Source organism: Plectropomus leopardus, chromosome 9, assembly GCF_026936395.1.
Source record: "Plectropomus leopardus strain MGB_pleo_1.0 chromosome 9, ASM2693639v1, whole genome shotgun sequence".
NCBI lineage: Eukaryota > Metazoa > Chordata > Actinopteri > Perciformes > Serranidae > Plectropomus > Plectropomus leopardus.
The window spans coordinates 23,870,386-23,893,395 of NC_142184.1; the positions used below are offsets into that span (position 1 = coordinate 23,870,386).

General features: G+C 39.8%; 1 protein-coding gene across 3 annotated transcripts in view; it reads right to left on the minus strand.

The window, feature by feature from the left end:
- Positions 1-23,010, minus strand: part of phactr3a (phosphatase and actin regulator 3a) — a 43,194-nt gene that overhangs the window by 17,964 nt on the left and 2,220 nt on the right. For all 3 annotated transcript variants that reach the window (XM_088082289.1, XM_042491282.2, XM_042491280.2), the window contains exon 2: positions 21,543-21,665. In XM_088082289.1, the coding sequence (XP_087938415.1) occupies positions 21,543-21,645 (103 nt within the window). In that variant the 5' untranslated portion in view covers positions 21,646-21,665. The remainder of the gene's footprint in view (positions 1-21,542; positions 21,666-23,010) is intronic.

Genomic DNA, 23,010 nt, shown 5'->3' on the forward strand with positions numbered 1-23,010 from the left:
GAGAAAGAAGGGGAGACGAGATGAGCAAAAATGAGAAAAGAGGAGAGAAAAAGTACTAGCAAGTAAAAGAACAAATAGAGGGAGAAACAAGAGGATTTGAGGAAATGAAAAAAACATCAAAAGCAAAGGAGAAATGCCAAAAAACAGAGGGAGAAGTAAGGGAGAGTAGATTAGATGAAAGGAGATAATTTCCAGTTTGACCCTGATAGTTCCTTGAAACAGGTTAGTTGACCATGCACACCCCTTTCACTCTGTCATCATCACTACTGTCACACAAGCAGCGTGGCAGACGCGGCGCCGCACGCAGAATCCAGGTCAAGCTTGAAGGAAACGCACCCAGTCGCACAGAGAGAGAGAAAAAAAAGCTTAAGAGAAGGAGAGGGGGAGAGGGAGGGGTAGAGGCGTTGTGTCTGTGTGTGTGGAGAGAGAGAGAGACGAGAAGGGGGGAGGAGGTGGGGTCAGGCCCACTGCTGTTGCCATGGCGACCACATCCACATCCAGATGCTGCCGCAGCAGTGGGAGCCAGCGGGAGGAGCGAGCCAGTCTGTAGCTTAGAGGAGAGGAGAGTGAGAGGAGCCTCCTGCACAGACACTGCCTGCCACATCTAAAGCCAGAGGCAGCACCCAGTGCATTGTGGGTAGGGGGTGAAGCCACATGGAGGACGAGATCTGTCTGCGTTTTTTGAAAGAGAGGAAGGAAATGGGGGGGGTATTCCAGGGAGAAGAGGCGAGAAGGAGGGATGGGAGGGGGCTGTTGCTATACGGAAGAGCTTGCTGGAGAATCAGGGCTCAGCCAATCACAGAGCAGCTATTTATAATGCATATCAAGTAACTCTTCATTTTTCATAGAAGGGTTGGTTGTTCAGAGAAAATGACAGGAACGCAGGAATTAGGTGAAAACACATGCATGCTACATGGGGATTTTCTTTCATGCACCAGATGAGGATGTATCGAAATGTGTGTCAGATAAGCATGAATGGACTACATGCACCATGTGGCAATGATGTGCAATTCTAATTAATATGCTAATGCAAATAGGATTTATTAAATCCATGTGTCATGCTGATGCAGTCGACTAGTAGTCCGTTTGCTGTAGTCCGCTCCAACACACACACTGTAATTCCAATCAGGTGGTGGCGTCACGGCTTTACACAAGTGAAAAGATTAAATTCCCAATAGGCCATATAATTCATAAATGACCCCTGGAGTGCGGGCAAATATAAATTTTGAATGCCACACTCTATACTGCATTAGTGCAGTGTGGACTCAAAAATGATTTAAGAGTGAAATAAAGTAGGCAATATGATAATGTGACTTGGCAAGAAAACTACATCCGAGTGTTAGTGAGCCACCAGGGACCACACCCCACGTAACCAGCTCGTCAGCACATTCAGGAGCATCAGATCTCTCCCCACGTGTACACACTGAGCATATCCCCCTGCCCAAATGCTTAAGGGGATAGTTCCCCTTTTTTTCAAATAGGGTTGTATGGGGTACTTATCCATAGTCAGTGTGTTACATACAGTCGATGTTAGTCGCACACCCCAGTTTTAAGAAACAGACTGGAGTCCAACAAGGAAGCTCAGAAATGTACGACTGTGCATGGGGGGCAGCAAAAAAGTGTATTTTAGCCACTTAAACAAAGTCACACCTACGAAAAAATCTGTATCTGTTTAAGTTTAGGCTATATTTAAAATATTTTCACTGCTTTTTCTTGTTATCAGACAGTGATTTCCAACCTGAAAATAAGGCTGTTATATAAGTCTCCTCAAAGCCAGACTGCATAGAGATAAACAATGATTTAACATTGCAGGAGCTGCTGGTCTACCAATGCCTCAATCAGTTATATTGTTTGGGTTATTGTGTGACTTTGGCAATTAAAACGGTTATTTCGGATTTACAAAAGTTACAAACTAACTAACTGATGGAGGCAGCAGAACACCAGAAGCTCTCTTGCTCGTCGAGGCTAAAATACTGTCTTTGTCACTGGAATCTTTTACCAGAGCATACATGGGGAACTGAAGCCATTAACAGCTTCCCCACTGGAACGGGCTGTCCGACGGAAAGATAAAGTGGTGAAAATACTCTAAATAAAGCACACATTTAAACTGATGTTGAGTTTTGTTTAGGTGGGACATGTTTAGGTGCCTAAAATGCATTTTTTAGTCTGCTTTTGTGTCAGACTCCAGTTTGCTTCTTGAAACTTCTTGAAGCTTCTTGGACCGTGCTGACTTCTATGGATAACTACCCCACACCAGCCAAAAAACAAAAGCAAAACAGCACGTTCCCTTTAAGATGAGCAAACCTACAGCAATGTGTTTTATGAAAATATAGGGAGTCGAAAAATTAAAGTCAATGAAGAAGTACCAAACATCCAATTTCCAACTCTGTCGCGACATTGACAATCACAGAATGTGAGTGATCGATGACTCTGAACTTTATACTCTGAATCTGTCTGACCTTTTCATGTTTTTTTGCAATAAAAGTGATTCACACTGAGGACAATACCAGTGGCATAGTTTCACTGTGAGGTTTTACAGGGCTTTTCTGAATAGAGGGATCTAATGAGTGGGTTTGTGTTTTAAAGCTCTCCAGTGTTAATCTAGTAGTTCAGTGAGACGCAAATTATGTCAATAAGGGTTTGCATCATTCAACAGCATGACAAGTGCACTGAGCATTTAAGTATTTATCATTTTGTTTTGCAAGCAGGTGTTTGAACCTCTTAAACACAATCAGCACTCAGTCCTTGGAGGGCTGTCAAGTGAGTCAGAAAATACTATTTTACTACTATTATTATTACATAATACAGAATGCTATTTACAGCTTAACACGAGCACAGTCTGGTGCACTGTCTTCACAGTAAAGTTCAACTTTGGCGATCTGTTGACTTAATTATGGTTTAACAGTTCAGCAGCACGGTCCAGTGGTGGCCATGTCAGTATGTTAGTTGGTCTGTAATTCATGTTCCCCGTAGGATGATCTTTAGCGCAATCGTCAGATCAAAATTTGCGCTACTCCAATAGTTTGGTTTGCTAACTACTTGCAGAAGTCATGACATTCCCCCCAGTTTCAGCTGTGCTCTGAAACTAATTGTGGCAGCTGCGACTCAGGAGGTAGAGCAAGTCGTCTACAAATCGGAAGATTGCTGATTTGATCCTGGCCCCTCCAGGCCAGAATGTAGCATGTAGTGTAAAGCACTTTGGTTGAAAGTTTAAAAAGGCATAGGTTTTTCAATTTCTAACTTCAAAACAAAACCTTGAAAAACTGCAACATTTGATACACAGGGAAATATTTACGCTGAAGACATATAATTTAAATTCGAATAAGAGATGAATAAAACCAGGCTATACCATAAAGACAGCAGAATGAATTTAGACAACATTAACAAGAAAGAATGAGAAAACACAGCTGGAACCAATGTATAGATACTGTAGAAAATGAGTATTGAAACTATTTCAAAGAGTCAGAATAGATACGTATACATCATATGATACATCAATATTTCTGACAACCATGAAAGGGCATTATATAAATACAGTCCATTTGCCATTAGCAAATGTTAGCTTGCTAATATGCCAAACCAAAATGTTAATGGTAAACATTATACCTGCAAGACACTAATGCTAACACAGCCTTGATTTAGCTTTTTGCTCAAAGCAAAGCTGTTTTGAAGTGTAACCTCACACAGCCACAAGAATGGCTGTTGACTCTTATTACCATTTAGTTGCAAACTCAAGGGCTGAAAATGAAGCCAACTCGAAATGCCAAAAACTGTAGTTCCTCTAATGTCTGCTTCAGACAGGCACCAGAGGCAAGTTAATCCCCATAAACCCCCATGTTAAAAAGATCAATTTACAGCAGAAATAAACATATTTACCGTCTGGTAATAAACAAACAAGTCTCTTATAGGTAATTTCAATGTTGGGGGGTGGGGGGGATAAACGTCAGGCTGCATGAGTGAAGAGTGAAGAGTCACTCATCCAAATATGCTCACTTTTGGCTCCAAAAAACTAACATGGTGATAGCTGAAATGCTGAGCTTGAGGATTCAAAGCAGGAGCCCACAAACCACTGTGTGATGTCATGTTGTATACACACGCACACGCACACGCACACACATATATATATATATATATATATATACAGTATATATACACACACATATACTCATCATAGCTATAAATAACATCAGACTGACCCTTGACTCCCATCATCTCTGCAGACCCCACAATGCCTTGCTAAAACCACCCTGCTCTTTCCACACAGGCAACTGACAATGTGCCCTTGACTGGACCACCTCCTCACCCACTGCCACGGCAGCTAACCTCCTCACTTTACCCCCCTGGCTTTACAACTGTGCCGCCATCTGTCTGTAGCCCTGCTGCCTCGAGGGCCCAGGCACAGCGAGGGCACACAGTTAACAACTCGCAGGGAGGGAACGAGGAGCAGAAAGGCTGAGGCGACGTAAAATGAAAAGACTATGAATGAGAGACAAAGGCTGAGATCAAGAATGGTTGTGGTCAAGTGTAAACTGATTTATTAAAAGAGAGAATAATGAACACCTTCACAAAATAACTCCATTCAGACTGAAAAGAGCAAAGTTCACGCAAAACAGACAATAATATATAAAAGCCTTTTCTAAAAAAGCTTTCTTTCTTTTATAAGATTTATTTTGTCACTGTTCTGAACCTTGTCACAGAGAAATTTAACCTTCAGGCAGATTTTGCATATCCAATCACCAAAATATATCCCATAGAACCGTGTCAACGATACATAAAATTACTAATGAGTAAAAGATATTTTATATAATAAAATAAAACAGTTTAATTGTAGCATACACTCTAGACAATTCTCCAACTGTAGCTTTATTCATAACCATTACTGACGATGCATAGGTCATGCCCTTGTTTTTCTGATTTTTTTCTGTTTATTCATTTCCATTTTTCATGCAACAATGTCCTTCATTAGAACCGGAAAGAACAGTTGATGCTCAAATGAAAGTCCTATCCAGAGTGCAAAATTCCCATTATCTACATCTGAATTAAATTACCATTAAAATGGAAAAAGACATTGTATACTCTACAGAGTGTTCCATATTAACCCCAATAAAAACAAACTGTGCTCTTCAGGTAACTACATTTTGATGACTCATCCAAGCACGTATCTTGTGTATTGTAACTTGTTTTGGAATGAAACTCATTTCTGAGAAAACAGGGTGCCATGGTGTGAGGCTACATGAGTCTGCAAAGGTCAAGCCTCCAGATCATCAAAGTGATTACAGCCCAAGTGTGAAACTCCAGCGTGTGGGCTACTGGCATCAAGAGAGTGAAATGATGTCAGTGAAGCCAGCAACCAATAGGAAATGCCCGAGGCCCTTGTTTGTTACCATATGTTGGTGTTGAGAATGAGGACTAGCGGGTGGCTTCGTGTGTAAGCCTTTGCTGCAGCGTCAACAAGGAGAACTAAGACTCTAGTTTATTCTCAGTTTCTGGTGGAAGGATGTTTCTCGGTTTTCACTCGTCAGTTTGGAGTTTCAGGAAATATGGTGGACAGATGCATGTTGGGAAAAGTATATCTACCTGATCAAATTTTGGTGGCAGATGCCAGAATGTTTTTTTAAGACATTTGTGTCAAGTTATCAGCAAGTGCATATTAATATCTATGCAACGTTATATAAGGGGAACTAATTTCACACATAAATATTACTTTACTGCTCATGGAAGTACAGAGGCAGTACTCTGCAGGATGTTTAAAAGTGTTTCAGGACCTTTTCTAATACTAGAAAGGTCTCATACTAGGGAATAATAAACAGGATGTCTCCACTTTGGTTCCCTCACAACTTCAGTGTCATGATATCTTAAAGGCACAGTTCACCACAAAATTAAAAATACAAATTTCTCCTCTTACTGCTATTCATCAGTCTTGCCATTGCTTTGGTGTGAGTTGCCGAATGTTGAAGTTATCAACTGTAGTCAACAGCAATGTCTCTTTCCAGAAATCATGATCTGGTTACTCAAGATCATTTGCAGACCTTGTTGTGAGCAATGTGGGAACTGTTGCCTTTCTAATGAATACATCACAAGAGGACAGGAAAAGAAGCGTGCATCTACTGCACAAGCAGGAGCCCCTCATCCATGAGAAGATCAATGCTTTCTTCTGCGCTGTGATACAGTTGACTGGTTTGGTAGAAAGACAATAGTTCCTACATGGAACGGCTCACAACAAGGTCTGTGGATTATCTTGAGTAGCCAGATCATGATTTTTGAAAAGATATTGCTGTTGTTGAGTTTGTTTGTTTGTTTGTTTTTGATGCTTTGATCACCACAAGCCGAGTGCCATCCAGTTCCATTATACTGGAGGAAAGGCAGACATCTCTGCAAGCAATATCTCCAACATTCTGCAACTTACACCAAAATAATCACACAATTATAAAAATACAAAACTACAGGTAAGAGGAAAACATGTATTCTTTTGATTTGGGGGTGAGCTGCCCCTTTAAAGTTTGTAGGGTTGACAATTGATGAATATTTCCACAAAGAGATTTTTGAATAAAAAATCATCATTAATGACTTATTGGGTAAAGGCAAATATTAGAAAAGCTAGAAGACACAATTATCTCATTTTACTGTAATTCAGCCTTAAAACTAAATAAAGACAACACATACAAAATTACAATATTCAAACTCTAAGACTTTCTGTAACATTTAACTTACAGGAAAAAAAACCTCAAAGCTCAATCTCTGACAAGTCTCTAAAATGTTGATCTAATCGTATAATGAAGTTCAACTGTTATTATTTCATATTTTCATGAAGGCCGGCTTTCAATCATTACATTTTTTTCTTTAACAGTAACTATATTCATAACTAAAAATGCAACAATCAAAGTTAGTCATACATAGTCATTATTTAATGAGAGTTCAACAGTCAGAAACTAAAACGCTTCATCAGGACTGAATGGGGGTGGAAACAACACATTAACTGTCACCAGTTTGATTTAAATGCTGCTTAAGTTTGTTTGGTGCATGGCAGGGTGCAAAATATTTTCCCACCTGAGCCTCACCCACTTCAATCCATGTGACAAAAACAAACACAGAAATCTCGAGTAAATAACAAAATTGCTCAGGGCCTAAGTTCCATGTTTTTTATTAATTTTAAGTGGTTTTTGTTTGCGGGGTTAAAAAATAATAGATTTAAAATAAAATGTAACAGGACTGATAAAAGCATTCTAATGAATCATTCAGCACTGGTGAAGGTTTGCGCTCTTCAAACATTTGAAATGGTTCTTTGCGTGGACAGTAACTGACTGTTAATGTTGAAAATGGGGGCCACTGCTTATACTTAAAATATGGAGGATTTACACACAGACACGCTTGTGCATTTCAACCACAAAATAACAGACTATTTTTGACCAATTGCAAAAGCCTCTCTGCAGCCATCACATGCACCCAGTAGACCAAAAATGTTCCTGCTAAAAGTATTTTTCCTGTCACCCACACAATGGGGTGAGCCTTAGAAAATGTCATTCCAACCTGCTCCCCCAACAACAATCACCAAAGAAAGAAGAAGACCTCAGTTGTCTTCCAGGAAGACTTCCAGTCTATGGTTATGTTTTGGGCTGCGTTCCCATTATAAGAAATCTCATCCTGTTCCATCAAAAAGCTCCTTCCAATCAGGTAATGGAAGTCTTGGTTCACTCTTTGGGCTGTTCTTGCAGCCTATCACATTAATCTAACAAACTGCAAGATTCATATTGACTCATTCAGCTCTTTTTATATCTCCAAAAGTGCTGCTTGCAAAAGATTCTCCTCGTCAGAGAGATGGTTTAATTATAAAGTTACACTTTTAGGCCCTGACAACTAAAAAGTGGCAGGTGGCCTTGTGTTTTGAAAGACTTCCCCAGCAACAAAAAGGTCACAGCTTCAATCCCGCAGCAGCCAACAAGTCTATCAACAGGATGTTCAAGCGTCTTTGAACAATACCCTGAACTACTTACTCAGCCTTTTTTATTTCCTCAAGATAACATTAAATGCTGCTTCCTGGAAGCAGCTGGTACTTTCAAAATTTATGTTCAGGTGAGTTAGCAGGGTGTCCTCAATGAGGGGGCGTTTTCCATCAATGAGGCCAGTCATAGACTCCAGTATTAGAGTCAGGTGGGTGAGCAATGGTGTGTAATTTGTTCTTGTTATTTCCACTGATTTAGGTCAGCGCCTGAAACATTTATATAAAGCATACGGAGTGTGTGCATGAGAAGGAGAGGGAGAGCATGAGTGTAAATATTCACTGCACCCACAATCTGTGCGACTACATAAGTGTGTGTACATGTTTTTGTGTCTATACTTGATACAGGAGCTGATAGCTGAGTTCCACCGGGCTCCCACCGCTCTGCAGGGAGGAGAGCACATCACAGTCTCCAGGCAGGAAAGACAATGGGAGGTGCACAGAGGAACGGTATAAATCACCACTGTTAGTGCTGTAATCTCCAAACAAGTTCCCATGGCAAGTATGCCACTCGCATTTGGATTCCCTCAACTGTGCGAGCTTCTGACAACATGGGCCTATTAAAAACTTGATGCACCAGCAGTTGGAGCTAAAGACAGGGAGCCTAAGCGTTCAGCGGTGTGTGCAAAGCTGCTGCTCCCACATTTTCACCGTGTTATTGTCCGAAAAGCTGTGTTTATCCCCTGTGCTGGATCACAAACACATCATGCCCAGCCAGGGTGAACAGTGGCCAATAGCTCATTTTGTGACACCAGACACTACATGCACGAGTCAGTGCGCTAACTGTCCAGTAACCTCATTTGTCATGGACATACGGTCATATTTAAACAGGCCAGGCATTACAAGCATGGCCATATTAGTCATTATAGCATGTAATAACCATGTTGATAGCCATCTCATGTATATCACAGAAGACATTCCGAGGACATGGGGTCAAACAAATACGCTGCCTGATGGTTTTATTGAGAGATCAGAAATGTGGTGTGTGTACATGTGACTATTGTTCATGCGATGGACTTCATTCAAGATAAGATTTTGCTCTGACATTGATTTTAGGCAACATTTCTTAGAGAAAAGTATTGCTTTTATGCATAGCTGTAGATTTTTTTGGAGGTAAAAACATGAAAGCAATGTTTACAATGACAAAATTACAAGACATTGTCATACCATAAACTGATTTAGAAAATACATTTGTGCATAAAAAATCTCTAGAATGCAGGAAGTTTGAGATTCAAAATGTCCTGGCGAGGGACGTCCAAACCTTCGTTTCATGTTTGTGTCCCCTCCAATGTTGAAACGATAGAAAACGAAACCTTCATCCTTATGCATCCAAATGAATTATAAAAACCTACAAGTAGATCCAGATCTAGATTCTGCGTCTCTTGCCTGTCAACAGAAGAAAAAAAATGTTGCTGTTTTGCTGTTCTGAAAATGTGTTTTGGTGTGGAGCAAAAATGAGTCAGTCCTTCAGTCTTATGTTGTGAGAGCTGTCTGGGACGGATGGCAGACAGGAAAAGTGTCCACAAAAGATTTTGCCCATTTACACAAACACATTCACTTGTGTGACCACACAAGCTTGGCTGCAGTCCCTCAGTGCCAGCAGGATGCTGCCATGACAAAAAAATAAGAACGACATTATCTGATAGTCCAAAAGTTTTGAGCCATATGATGGATCGGTGTTGATAGAGAAGTTGCTAGAAGCCACTCACTCATCAGTAATGACCACAAACTCTGTACTACAGGCTTGGCCACAGTTCTAATAGTTTTAATGGGATTAGATTTGAGCTTTTGGCTTACATGGATGTATGGGATGATTAAATTAAATGGAGTTTGTGCCTGGATCTGCACAATGTGCTTCCCTCATTAATGTGTCATCGGCAAGAAAAAAAAAATAAATTGCCGGGTCCTTTCCCAGCAGATCAAGAGCTCGGCTGAGTCGGAGAATCTGTGATCCAGGACAGACTTATCAGCACACAGAACACGGCTCTGCTCGCTTCAGCAGCCCGCTGCAGTGCAAAGGCTGCTGCTGTCCATGGTGCTGAAAGTCACTCTGCTACAATACAAGAAAAACTCAAGTCCAACATCAATCCCTATTAGCACCCCACTGCAATACATTTCCTTTACACCATTTTGCTTGAGTCTCCAAAATCTTTTGTAAAAATGTTCCACATTATTGCCCTCAAAAACTGTTTTCACCATTTCAGCACCTTTTGTTCCCTTGTCTCAAAGTCATTTTATTTTGGTTAGAAGCCTTAAATAAGGTCTGTGGCTAACACAAGCTGAAGACAATTTCAAGATTTTTTCTACAACATAAAATAAGTCAGTAAATAACACAGCCAAATACTTTGAAGCTCTTTGTGTCAAAGACTTGCAAAAAGTGGCTACATGAGACAACAGAATGTCATCACGTCACACTGTGCCAAACACAGCTTTACAGCCTCAAAGCAGTAGCAAACCATAGTGTAGGTCATTTTAGCTTAGCAATAGCTTTTTACTTCTGGCGATTGCATTAGGCTTGCTGAAAATCCTGAAGGTGGTGTTAATTGTGAAGATTATCTTGCTAAACAAAATGTGTAAGTATCATAGATGTTTGGTTACCACAGAGCTTATTTTCTGCTATAATACAAGAAAAAAAATCTATAGGCTTTTCGGTGAGGGAACTAGAATAACATTAGCTTTTGGTTTGGCCTACAGAAAAAAAGTCATCCCGGGGTACTCTTTGAGGCAATAACAATCAGTAATCATGTAAAATGATGATTAATAGGCATCCAGAACCAGAATTACCTTCTCTTTTGGACAGATGTTTTCTGGGATCAATATATAAAATTCCTTGACCACAAAACTCAAAATGCCTTTAAAAGTTGTGGTATTTATCTTTGCAAGATACTGTGTACTTTTCCCTACACAAATACATTTCAAAATATGAGAAAAGAGAAGAAGAAAAACAGTAAAAAATCTCTAACCCTCCACTCTCTTCACTCCCTCTCACAGTCAGTCCAACAAAAACACAATGAAAAGCTTCGATTCATTTCCTTTTTATGACTGTATTACTTCGAGTATAGTTATCTGATCTGGCTATGTATTTAATTTACCATCTCCTGAGAGGCCCTGGTGGAGATGTTCAATAATACTGTAGTGTAAGTGCCTCTCAAACAGTCACTCTGTGGAAAGCCTCACACCACTTTCTCTCATCTCTGGGGTGGTTTAAAGTCTGTCAGTCTGCCTCATCATCTTCCTCACCTGCTTAAGATACATGAGCTCTGGTTCCTTTTCTTTCTTTCTCATGCCATCCCTAATTTATGCCTCCTTCCTGTCTGTCCCCTATGTTTCTCCGTCCCAGACAGAAGCGTTTATCTGTGATGGGGCCGGGGACTCCCCTCTGCCCTCCTCATCTATCTCTGACTGGATCTGGCAGGTTCGTTACGAGAGAGGGACGCAGCGGCTATGAGCAGGTGCGAAGATACAATACATCGATTTGCGAGTGTCTCTCTGTGTGTGTGTGTGTGTGTGTGTGTGTGTGTGTGTGTGTGTGAAAAAGAGAGAGACACTGGGACTGCTGTGGATGTTAAAAACTTATTGACTGGAATAGTATTATTTTTCTTCATTGTTATACAGCTGGAGCCCTACAGCACCTTTCAGCTCTTTTTTTTTGTTTTATAGTTGGCTAGTTTACTGTTTTGGTTCCCTCTCCCTGCTCTCATGGCATTGTTGTGAACAGCAACATGTAGCTTTTTTAGCGATATACAAATCCTCTAAAAACCCCGCTGTACACTACCTATGGGGCTGGTATGCCAATATTATATTGATATCATGAGATTACATACTGGGGTACTGTAATATCATACATCTTTTCCTGGTTTTAAAGGGTGCAACTAGCTATATTTATTATTTGTCTTTACCCTCTTAGACATTATATCCACATTACTGATGATTATATCAAAAATATCACTGTGTAAATATTTTGTGAAAGCATCAATAGTCAACTCTACAATATCATTACAATATCAGTATTGAGGAGTTTGGTCAAAAACATCATGATATCTGATTTTCTAAATAGACAGACAAGAGTTGGTGGAGCACAAAAACAGAACTTCTGGGATAAGGAGAGTGAATATTTGGCTATAACAAGCCAAAGAAAATCAGCGATTGCAGCTTTAGCCAATGTATAGGGGCTGGGTAAACTAAGAAAAAAAAATGAAATGTTCATTCTAGTGAAAACAGGAATATGACTTTCCTGGTATTAAGGTCAATAAATAATGGTTATACTCATTTAATAATCAAAGAATTAAAGTTTTCAAATGTGTATGGCTGTGAGTTTAACATCTTTCAGTTTTGAACTACAAAACAACCATATTTGAAAAGTCATCATGAGAAATTTAAGGCCATTTTCTTCTCTTTTGTTAGGTGTCACTAACTGAGCAATTGATCATTTGATTTAAAAATAATGATAATAATCATAATAATGACAGACTATTAATGATGAGGTAATAACTAACTGCAGTCCTACAAGAAAATGCCCGTTTTGAATTATTTTTTGTTTTTATCCTGTTAAACTTTCTGGCTGTGTTTTTCAGCAGATCAGTAATATAAATCTCAGACGACAGAGCTTCACTGAATGCACAAAGACTTCCCAGAGCAACTCACAACTTACAATAACTGAACTTGATAAATTCAATCATAATGCTCCCCATGACCACTGATCCATCTTAAGAAGGCAGCTTTCAACTCTCTGCGAGACGATTCTCATACATTTATTGGTGTGAATAAATCAATCTAAAAATAAAATTGAAATTCAAAAAAACAGAATAAATAAGGGTGAGTAAATGAGAAAAAATGCCAGAGGAAAAATCATATGGATAGGGTAAAAAATGTATTTTAATATATAAGGGATCCATGGACACATTGGTCCAGTACTGGAGCTCATGCAGAGACTTTTCAGAGCCACCGCCTCTTTGTTAACGGTCTCCTGTAGACTATCCATCATCTCAACATGGCCATGGCCATTATTTTTAGTCATCAAGACAACTTCTTGGCTTTTTTTCAACAAAGGCTGCCTCCTAACTCATTCTAATCCCTCTCTTTGCTCTGTTTCCCTCGCCTCTCCTCTCCTCTCCTCACTAATTCACTCCCCTGTCATTTTCTTCTCCTCTCCTCCAAAAAGAAAAGTCTCCAGTTGTCTATGGACTAGATGCCCAGAGGAATTTACTTTGTTAGCTCTTTACCCTTCACAGCATAGTGCATGCTACTTCCTGAACTCCACTTAACCTCAGCCTTTAGAGGCTAAATAGCTCCTTTACAGTGACGTTACGCCGGGGTCTCTGACAGGTGTAGAGGGCTGCTCGGGTCTTCATTCTGTTCTCCAAGGGCTGTCTGTTCAACTGCCTGACTCTCTCGTTCTAGCATATTTCGGTTGTGATTTTGTGATCGTATTCATTGCATGAGTCTGCACAGACCTGCCAGTTCTCCTGCAGATCAACGCACACTTGGATGCACACGCCAAAAAATCACGCAGGCACGCAAACAACAGCCACAGCAACACATGGCTCAAACACTGTCAAATGCCTAATCTGCTCTCGCATCCACAGGGAGCGGGCATGATTTAGGGCTTTTTGTTTTTGTCGTCATTTTTGTGCTCCATTTTCATGGGCGGCTGAAAGACAGTGAAGGCGTCCACAGAGAGCAGAGCTCAACAAGGCGTCCAGAGGCAGCTTATCCCCATTCATCCACTTTGGTTGTGGATCCACAATGTGACAGTACAGTTGGTACAACACGCAGTTATGTTACAGAGAGGAGAAACGAGACAAAGCAAAAAGCCCAAACATTTGCTGGATCCAGCCTCTGAAATGTAAGTATTGGCTGATTTTCTGTTGATGACGATGAATCCCACTTGATCATAAGTCAAATATTAGCATAGGTAATGCCCCCTGAACACCACACAAGGGCAGGTAGTGTGCCGTGTGCAAAGACTCTGGCACATGCACAAGAACTGTAAAGATGCAACCAAAAAAAAGGGCTGCAAGAAGAACTTCAGCAATGGTGGAATTGATGTACTGTTAAATAAACTTTAAGTAAATTAGATTTTTCAGTGTGTACTGCTGTTACAGGAAAATCAGAAACCCAGCAATGTCAAAACATTTGCCATGTCAGCAGATCTGTTATTTTAGTAAATGTACTGATGCCACACTGTAAAAATCATCTTGCACAAGAGAAGAGCAAAAACAAGAAAACATGACTGAATCCCATAAATAATTGAGTGCTAACAAAATAAGAGCAAATTGTTGATACAAACAAAAATAAGAGGAAATGTTACTATATTGCTTCCTGCATGAGGCCCATTATATGATAAATTGTGAAGTTGTTGTGATATTCCCACAATTTGCTGACATTTTACAGGCTAAATTGTATTTTTTTAAATGGATGGGAAAAAAAAACTAAGTGCAGCCCCTTTCTAGAGAGAAAGATGAAGAGATTTGTCAGCCAGTAAAGTTATGCAATTTCTACAAGAGATATTCTGTTAATATCTGTGATTATGAGCAGTGTTGCAAATGAACAGGTCTGCTTCATGGCAATATTTATTTTCTATCAATGTGATGAAGTGCTTTGATTGTCAAGTATTTAATGCAATTGATTAGCCCTCCCAACTTATTTTTTTTACTGTTTATTAGACAATTTTCCACTTGAATTGCCAGAAACTTCACAATATCAATAATCCGCTGAGTGAGAAATTAAAGAAAAATAACATTTAAAAAAAATTAGTAAATTCTCTTTGGCACAGATTCTTTAAAAATTCAATCTGCGGGATGAACACCTTTCCTCCAGCAGATATTCCCCCCGAGAGGAGACAATGTTCAACACATGGCTCTGAAAAGGTCTGATGACTGTGAAGGCCACAGCATGAGTCATATCATTATTATTAAACCATTTACTGAATCTCCCTGCTCTGTATAGAAAAATGTTTTTCAAATCATTTGTTCAGATTTTATATAGGTGACTACATTATGAAATAATGTAGATTTTTTTTTATTCATACATCTCTTACCAAGGACAGTAAACAATATCTGAGTCAATTCCTGCAGACACGCACTGACGAATATGTATCGCTGTCTGAAAGTGTTGGCTTTATACAGTGCTTTGCTTCCCACAGTCTCAACTACATCAATTAATAATAAAAACAATTACTATTTCATGATGGTGAGAGCAGATACTTTGTTAGACGAGCAGGAAGCTGCTCTCAGACTTTCGCTGGCTGAGTGTTTCTCCTTGGCCTCTGTGGAGACCTCCAGAGCATCAGGCAGGAGAGAAAGTAATAGCTCTCCAGTGGCTACTACTAACAGGTGGCCTTGACTGACTCACAGTCCCTTAAGGATAACCATGACGAATGAGTCGTGATGCTGGCGTGGATTACGGCTCCACTACTGAAAATTGGAAGTAAGAGCTTAATGAGGCTGGGCATCATGGAGGTGAAGGTGCTTCTTCTGAAAACTAAATCAAGATAAAAATCTATCTAGAGACTGTTAGATTGTGCTTTTGTTTTGATGTGTTCTCCTTGATGACAGCTAAAAGAAAATTAAAAAAAAAACACAAAAGGAGATGGAAATTCACTTGTTAGTCACCCAAAATTCACTGAGAATGAGGCCTGCAGCTAACGATTATTTTAAGTATAAATTAATCTGCTTATTTCCTTCACCATTTGGTCTATAAAATTAGACTTCCTGTAAGCAACATACGCAACAGTAATGGTGGTGTGTAGTGTATGTGTAGAGCATTGGAGTAAGAAAAAAAAAACTACAAAACTCATCCAGGGTGCAGTACAAAGACAATAAGACAAAATTTGAAAATTGGCACACAATATATTCTTACTGTTTGTTATTTAAAGTTATTGTTTTATCTTTGGGAAGGAGGGCACTAGTGAAATCTTGCCTTTGGTACTGAATGTGCTCAGTCCAGCCCTGACCGCAACAACTTCCTCGAGTCCACATGTTGTTTGGTCCATCCAACAGTCCTGAACCTAAAGATGTTACATTTACAGCGGTATAAAATCGGAAAAACTGCAGCTTCTGACATTAGAGAAGCTGGAACCCGTACATTTTTGCTAATTTTTCTTTTAAAAAATTAATCCATTTATCAGTTATCAAAATAGTTATCAGTTAGTTTTCTTTCAACTGACTGATTGATCAACAAACTGTTTCAGCTTTTGTGATTATATTTAAAATCTCTAACATGTTCCATGCTAATAACACAGCTATTTACTTTTCATTCCTTTGTTATCTATGTTGAGTGTGTTATGTGTGTTAAGATGTATTTTTTGCTGGTAATACTGTAATACTGATAATCTGGCCAAACATATAAAGTGATGTCAGACTGAGAGTAATCTAGGAATTATTTCTACTGTCTGATTCTCACTTCTTCCACTATTCCTTAGACATAAAAACTTCACACCTCTCAGTCACTGTTGTTTTATCCACTTAGCACAAATGATCCACGGCTGAATGCAAGGAGTTCACGCCGTCTCTAGACTGTAGAGGAGGTTAAAAATAATTTTAAAAAATGGATAGAACATTACAAAAAGTTACTTTGGGAAATAGGCTTATTTGCTTTCTTGTGATAACTTATGAACACCTAAATATGCACATCTATATTTTCATTTCATGCTACAGCACCTCATGGTAAATGGACTTGCACTTAGCACCTTTCTGGTCTTCTGACCACACCGCTTTAACACTACATGTCACATTCATCCATTCACACACCCACTCAAACACTGTTGGCCTAGGCTACCTAGGGGCCACCTGCTACTTAGTTAACCGCTTGAAACCTGGATTGACATCAGTTTTCTTGTGCTGTGATGAGATGCCTTACACAAGCAATTCAACCCTTGAACCCTGAGCAAATTGGAAAAAAGACAATGAGATAGCTTGGCAAGAAATGAAAATTGGATTAAAAAAACAACAAGTTATAAATTCTTGGGAAAAATGTCCAGAAATGTATATATAGAATTATCATAACCATATATTTAAAATTAAGTTACAGAAAAGAAATGTATACATTACTTTTTAAGTTTTTGGGTCATTTTCTTGTCTTTTTTTGTGTGTGTGCTTATTTTCAGGTAATGTTCTTGTTCCTTTTATTTAAAACCAATATCCTACTAATTTCCGGACCATGTCTTATTTTGCTCATTGCTTTCTACTCATGTTTTTGAAAGAAGTCAAACCACCTCCTCAGGATTTTAAGGGTTAGAAATCGCACACTGATGGTAGAGCCACCAAGAGTAATTTGGCGTTCAGTATATTGTCCAATGCTCATCTTTCGATTAGTAGACAACCTACCGCCTGAGCTACAGCTGAACCATTTAAATCTAAAAAACAGCTTGTGTTTTGTACATCACTGTTATGCAAGCAATTTCTGTGGCACTAGAACAATTTTGCATCCATTCTTACTTCTTCATTTTAAACAAAGCGTTGATAAATGGGGAGCACATTATATAAGACCCGTTGACTCAGAATTTCCCATATTTACTCATCACGTCCTGAGCATAAGGGAGGTATTATGTACAAGAAATTGCTCTGGTTTGGGGTGAGTCATCGTCACGGCTCAATATCAGCTTCCACAGGGTTTGATGCATCTTTGCGTTCATTAGGGGGGCACCACTTATATCTGCAGTCCTCAGAGATCCTTCTTATGTCAGGTCTGAGAGGATTATCCAGGTATCAGTCAGAACGGCAAAGGACAAAGCCTGAAAGATCTCTGATCAGTGGGCTCTGGTAAGAGACACCATCCTGTAACCAAACAATTGAGTACAACTGTTCGTGGGTTTAAGACACCATGTGAGCTGAGATCTGCCATGCTGAAGTCGCCTTGAGCAAGAGTCGAATTCCTGTGAGCTCTAGGCACACCAATCTTTCACTTACCCTGTGCTCCAACTTCGCAAGATGGACGGCAAGGGAAAAGCAATTTCGTTCATGAACAGGGATGGGAATTTCTATACCAATATCAATATCGATTCTGCTTATCAGTCAGATTCTTTAACAATTCTCTATTGATTCTGTTTTATTATGTCTGAGTCTGAACAGGCGTAGAAACAGTCATCTAAATGGATGAAATGAGAAAATATTTGTTCAGCATTTGTTATGCAGTTAGGTTTTCTTGGTAAAAGAAAAAAACCTGCTAAGTATGCCTGCATGGCGCTAATGTTATCGTAACAGGATATTAACCCTCAGTAACAGGTGTGCTGCTCTGTTGGGATGCAGTGGCACTCGTGCATAAAGTGTCGAATACATAGCATTCCTGGAAGTCAAGCCTATGTTGCATAGAAAGATACTTTAGCATTATGCTAGCGTTTCCATCCTTAATTAGAATGATTATTTTACAGACATTGCAAGCAGCACTGCTGTCATCTTTCTGCATGAAATGAAGCCAGATTTTGGACCAGAGGTGGACCCTCCATTATACATAGGTATACCCACCTATATTTCTGAGCATTTATGGTATACCCACTAACAGCCAAAAATCCATTGAAATATATATGAGTACCCACTTCCTCTTTGTTAACCAACCCATCTTCCCACTTCATCAACTACCACTAAACCACTGCTTTGACCAATCCTTCCTCTCTGCTATGACTCCTTGTTACAAGTTTCCAGCAGTGCAGATGCATGAATTTGATGCGATAGTTTTGCACTGTGCAACTGTCAACAAACATGCCATTGGTGATAAAAGAAACCAATAAGCTTGGAGGTGTACGTTTCCAATGAATCCAACAATTTGGAATAAGTTCTCAACCGAAACCTGTTCTTGATTCCCATCCATATTTGTGAATTATTACAGCATTTTTGTTAGGCGGGGTTTTCCCCAAAAAACTTGATGGTCATTTGCACCTGAAGTAACGGTGAAATGACTAGTAGATTAATGAAATACTCAATAAACAAAAGTCTATTCACACTAACTTTGATCAATTATTTTTCAATTCATAATTTAGGGAGCAAAAATGCCAAACATTTGTTAGTTCCTGCTTCTCGAAGAGGAGGACAAGCTGCTTTCCTATCATTAGGCATTAAATATTTTTTGGTTTCAAAGTGTTGGTCAGACAAAACAAGCAATCTGAAGACATCCTCTTTGACTCTGGCCACTTGTGATGAACATGTTTTATTCTTTTATGACAACCTAGAATAAAATATCAGTTGTATTTTTAAAAAAAAGCTTAAACGGGTCAACAAATGGTCAAGGGATTGTTAGTTGCAGTTTTATCTGCTGCGTATTTGTGTATAATATACTGAATTATTAATGATATTCCCAGTCTACTCTTTCCTTGTTGGTGTCTGATGTAGCTCTTTCCAAAGTTCCTGCCTTACTCTTTTTCAGCAGTGCCCCTCTATCTGTGTACATCTTTTCTATAGGACAGAAGAATTACTTGGTGGAATAAAGCCACAGGGCACAGCCCTGCTTGGACACGCTCCCTGTCCGCAAAGCTTCAAGGTGTCCTCTCCACACCATTACCTTTGTCGACATTCTGCAATGACTAAGTGGATGTTTGAGTGAGAGTGACATTTTATTAGCAGGAGAATCTAAAGGGTCCTTGTCTGAACAAACTGACTAAACAAGTTTTTTATGCTACTGCTCCTGTTAGTGGACTTATGTTCCTAAATAGTTGTGAAATATGAATCAGCAGCTCAAAGAGGATGTCTCAATTCAGTTTGCACCCGACAACCTCCCAGAATAAAAAGATTATAGCAACAATAAGAGGAAACACTATCAAAGTTGAGCCTAAAATGCTTTGAAATGTTTCTCAGCGCACTTAATGAAAAGTAGGACTTGTTCTGCACCTTCATTCAAGAGAAAACACTGTGAGGATTCTCTGTGATAGGCAACTGTGGCTGCTGTCTCTATTGACTCTCCTCCCCAGTGTTGAGTAAGTGGATGAATACAGTGTCAGCCTCTGCAGCTGCAAGGGCCACTGTGTTGGGGGAAAAAGGCAGTCTTCGCCAAAGTAATCCTTTGGCAAAGACTGGTGTCCCAGACGCTGGCGCAGCGATGATCCACACACACGGGGAGGGGGTGGGGGGTGGACGATGTGTACTTTAGGTCACCAGACACTGACATTGTCCTTGCAGTGTATTGACAACTGCATTCACATCTTTGACAGTGAAGCAGTTGTGCATATTCCAGCGTTTAGAGGCTGATATTCTCCTGGTGGCTCTCATCACTAGCAATGGCTGCTGTGTTGTTTATTCAGGTGTGTCACAGACCCAGTGTGACATTATCACATCCTCATACGTGTGAATTAAATCATCCATAGGAGGGTTGAATACAGCCAGAGTCCATTAAAAATGTGCTATGGGCAGTTGATGATTGCCGACAGGTGTGACTTGAGAGATGCGAAAAACCTCATTAGTGAACAGTTGAAAGGTGAATGACACAGTTTTTTTCTGAATCATCCAGTCAAGCACTCTTCATGTGCGTAAAACTCACCAAGCGTGGGAGTTCAGGCAATGACTCTTTCCAGGCCCACACAATATGACCATAAATAGCCTCACTTACATAAAAATCACACCATGTACTTGCACTGAAGCTACGTATATTCAAGAAGAACTCACAGCAAAGACAAGAAGCACATGAGGTGTGTTTACAGGAGTTCATCAGAGACGTGCAGAACATGACTGCTCCCTGGTGTTCTCCTCTTAGTAATGAAAGATCAGTTCATTACTCCATATGCACAGGGATAACTAACAGGGAGCACAGGGAGATAAACAAGGACTCCATGTTGGAAAGCACACCTGCATGAATTTGGTGAATCGACCGTTTGTGAGTGCATGGCTGTGCTGAATTGGGGATATTTCCACCCACCGCCTGCATCACGTGGACGGCTGGTCATTGATCACAACAGTGATCATTTCAGTATGGGAAAGAGGGAAGGGGGTGGGGATGACAGAGCTGTCAATACAGGGTCACAGCTATAGGATACGGGAGAATATGTGCATGTGCCTTTGGAAAATGCAAAGCCAAAAAGCCCACATGTCTCTGGAATAACGAAGTGTAATGGTGGCTTAGAAAGGACAAAAATACGCTCAGCCTCGCATCGTGGACCAAACATGCATGCAGATTTTGTGACGATAAATATACGCGCTCATTGGAGAAGCCTGGCATCATGGAGAATGCATACTGTAAATGTTGCACGCGCTAATATCATATTAAACGGCCTACACGCTGATTCCTAAATACTACTTGCAGCCACAACAGCCCAATGGGCTACAGGCGTCTTTATAACGCGCAAATCTGGAGGGGCATGCAGCCATTCAGAGACGCTGATATGGCACATTAATTTCCAATTTGCAGCTTCGCGATTCACTGTTACAGTATGTATTTTATGTCCAACGTTGGAAGCATATGCGCTAATTATCCCTCGGCGTTCAGATATCCCACCGGGCAAGCAAAGCGAGGATGCTTTCTGAAAAAAAATCGCATCGCCAAACAAGCGGAAACAAAAAAGAAAAAAAAAAAACACTCGCACATATAGTAAATAAATATCCAGACAATGACGCGTGTATCTTACCTGTGCCATGAGCCAAATCGATGCCCGGTTCGGTGAGTATGTTCGGGTCACTTTGAGATCTGCCTCGTTGCAGACAGCCGTCTAGTCCATCCGATGTAGCCATGGGGAGACAGCGCAGGAATCCTGAATAAAATATTGAAAACCCAACCGGAGGCAGGCAAGGTCAGGAGGAAAAAGCAGCGAGCGAGTGCAGATTTAATTCGCTCTGACAACAGCCGCTTTGAGCATCTACCAGGGAGCCATGGCTGAGCAGAAATTCCGTGTGTGTGTGTGTGTGTGTGTGTATGTGTGTGTGTGTGTGTGTCTGGGCTGTGTGCGCGACGATGTGTGGATGTGGGAGGGGTGATATGCCCCCGATGATGCCCGTCCCTGTCCAGCAACACGACAAAATATTCAACACACCAACAAGCATGCTGCACACGTTTATACGTTATGGGAGCTTATTCTGAATATTTATGCATTTTATGGTGATATCATATTGGCAAATCATCAGCATCATTTTAATCTCCGCCTCGCATCGTTTATTAAGGGTCTGTAAGCTTTACTGTATGTCTAAGCAGCCAAAACGCCATTAAATACCAGATTAAGTCGAGCAAGCATTGTTATAGGCTATAAATCGAGAATTTATGACATTGCTTTCATTGGTTAATTTGATAGAAAGCACCATGGAACATATTTATCAACCAATGATGTGCTTTTGCTGAGCTCCAGTTATATATACACACACTTAAATAAATCAAAGGTGCATTGATCAGGGGTTTTATCTATTTAAAAATGCTTTGTCATTTCTGTATGGTTTCAATTTTTCTTCCAGGTCTCCACAAAACACAGTAATTTAACCCCTTGAAACCTGAGCAAATTGGCTTGATTTCTTTCAAAAACAAGGGTAGAAGACAGTAAGCAAAGAAAGAAAATATGAACCCCCCCCCCACCAAAAATAGCAAGAAATCAGTATAAAGTACAAGAAAATAATCTGAATAGAAAAAAGGACAAAAAAGAAAGTTGATGATTGTTTTCCCTGGATGACCTGGAAGAAGTGCTTGAAAAATTAAACTATAAGAAATTTGTAACATAATTTTAAATATGTAATTTTTATAATTATATGTGTATATATGTATATATATATATATATATATATATATATATATTCCCTTGCTCTTTTCTTCTTCCCTGGAGATTTTCCCTAGTGTTTTAAAAATAACTCTAAATCTAGGCAACTTATTTATTGCAATTTGTGGAACATTTCTTACTCAGTTGCCCATTGCCTTTTTTCAGGTTATTGAAGGAAATCCAACCAATTTGCTCAGGGTTCAAAGTTCAAATAGTTGTAAAAGGTATCTGAAAGCAGCAGAAGAAAAGTTATGTCAATCCAAGTTTCAAAGGGTCGAAGAAGAATGCACAAATTATTTATTTACTTGGAAAACTATAATAAAACATTTACACCAAATGTGTCGGCATGCGTTTTGTT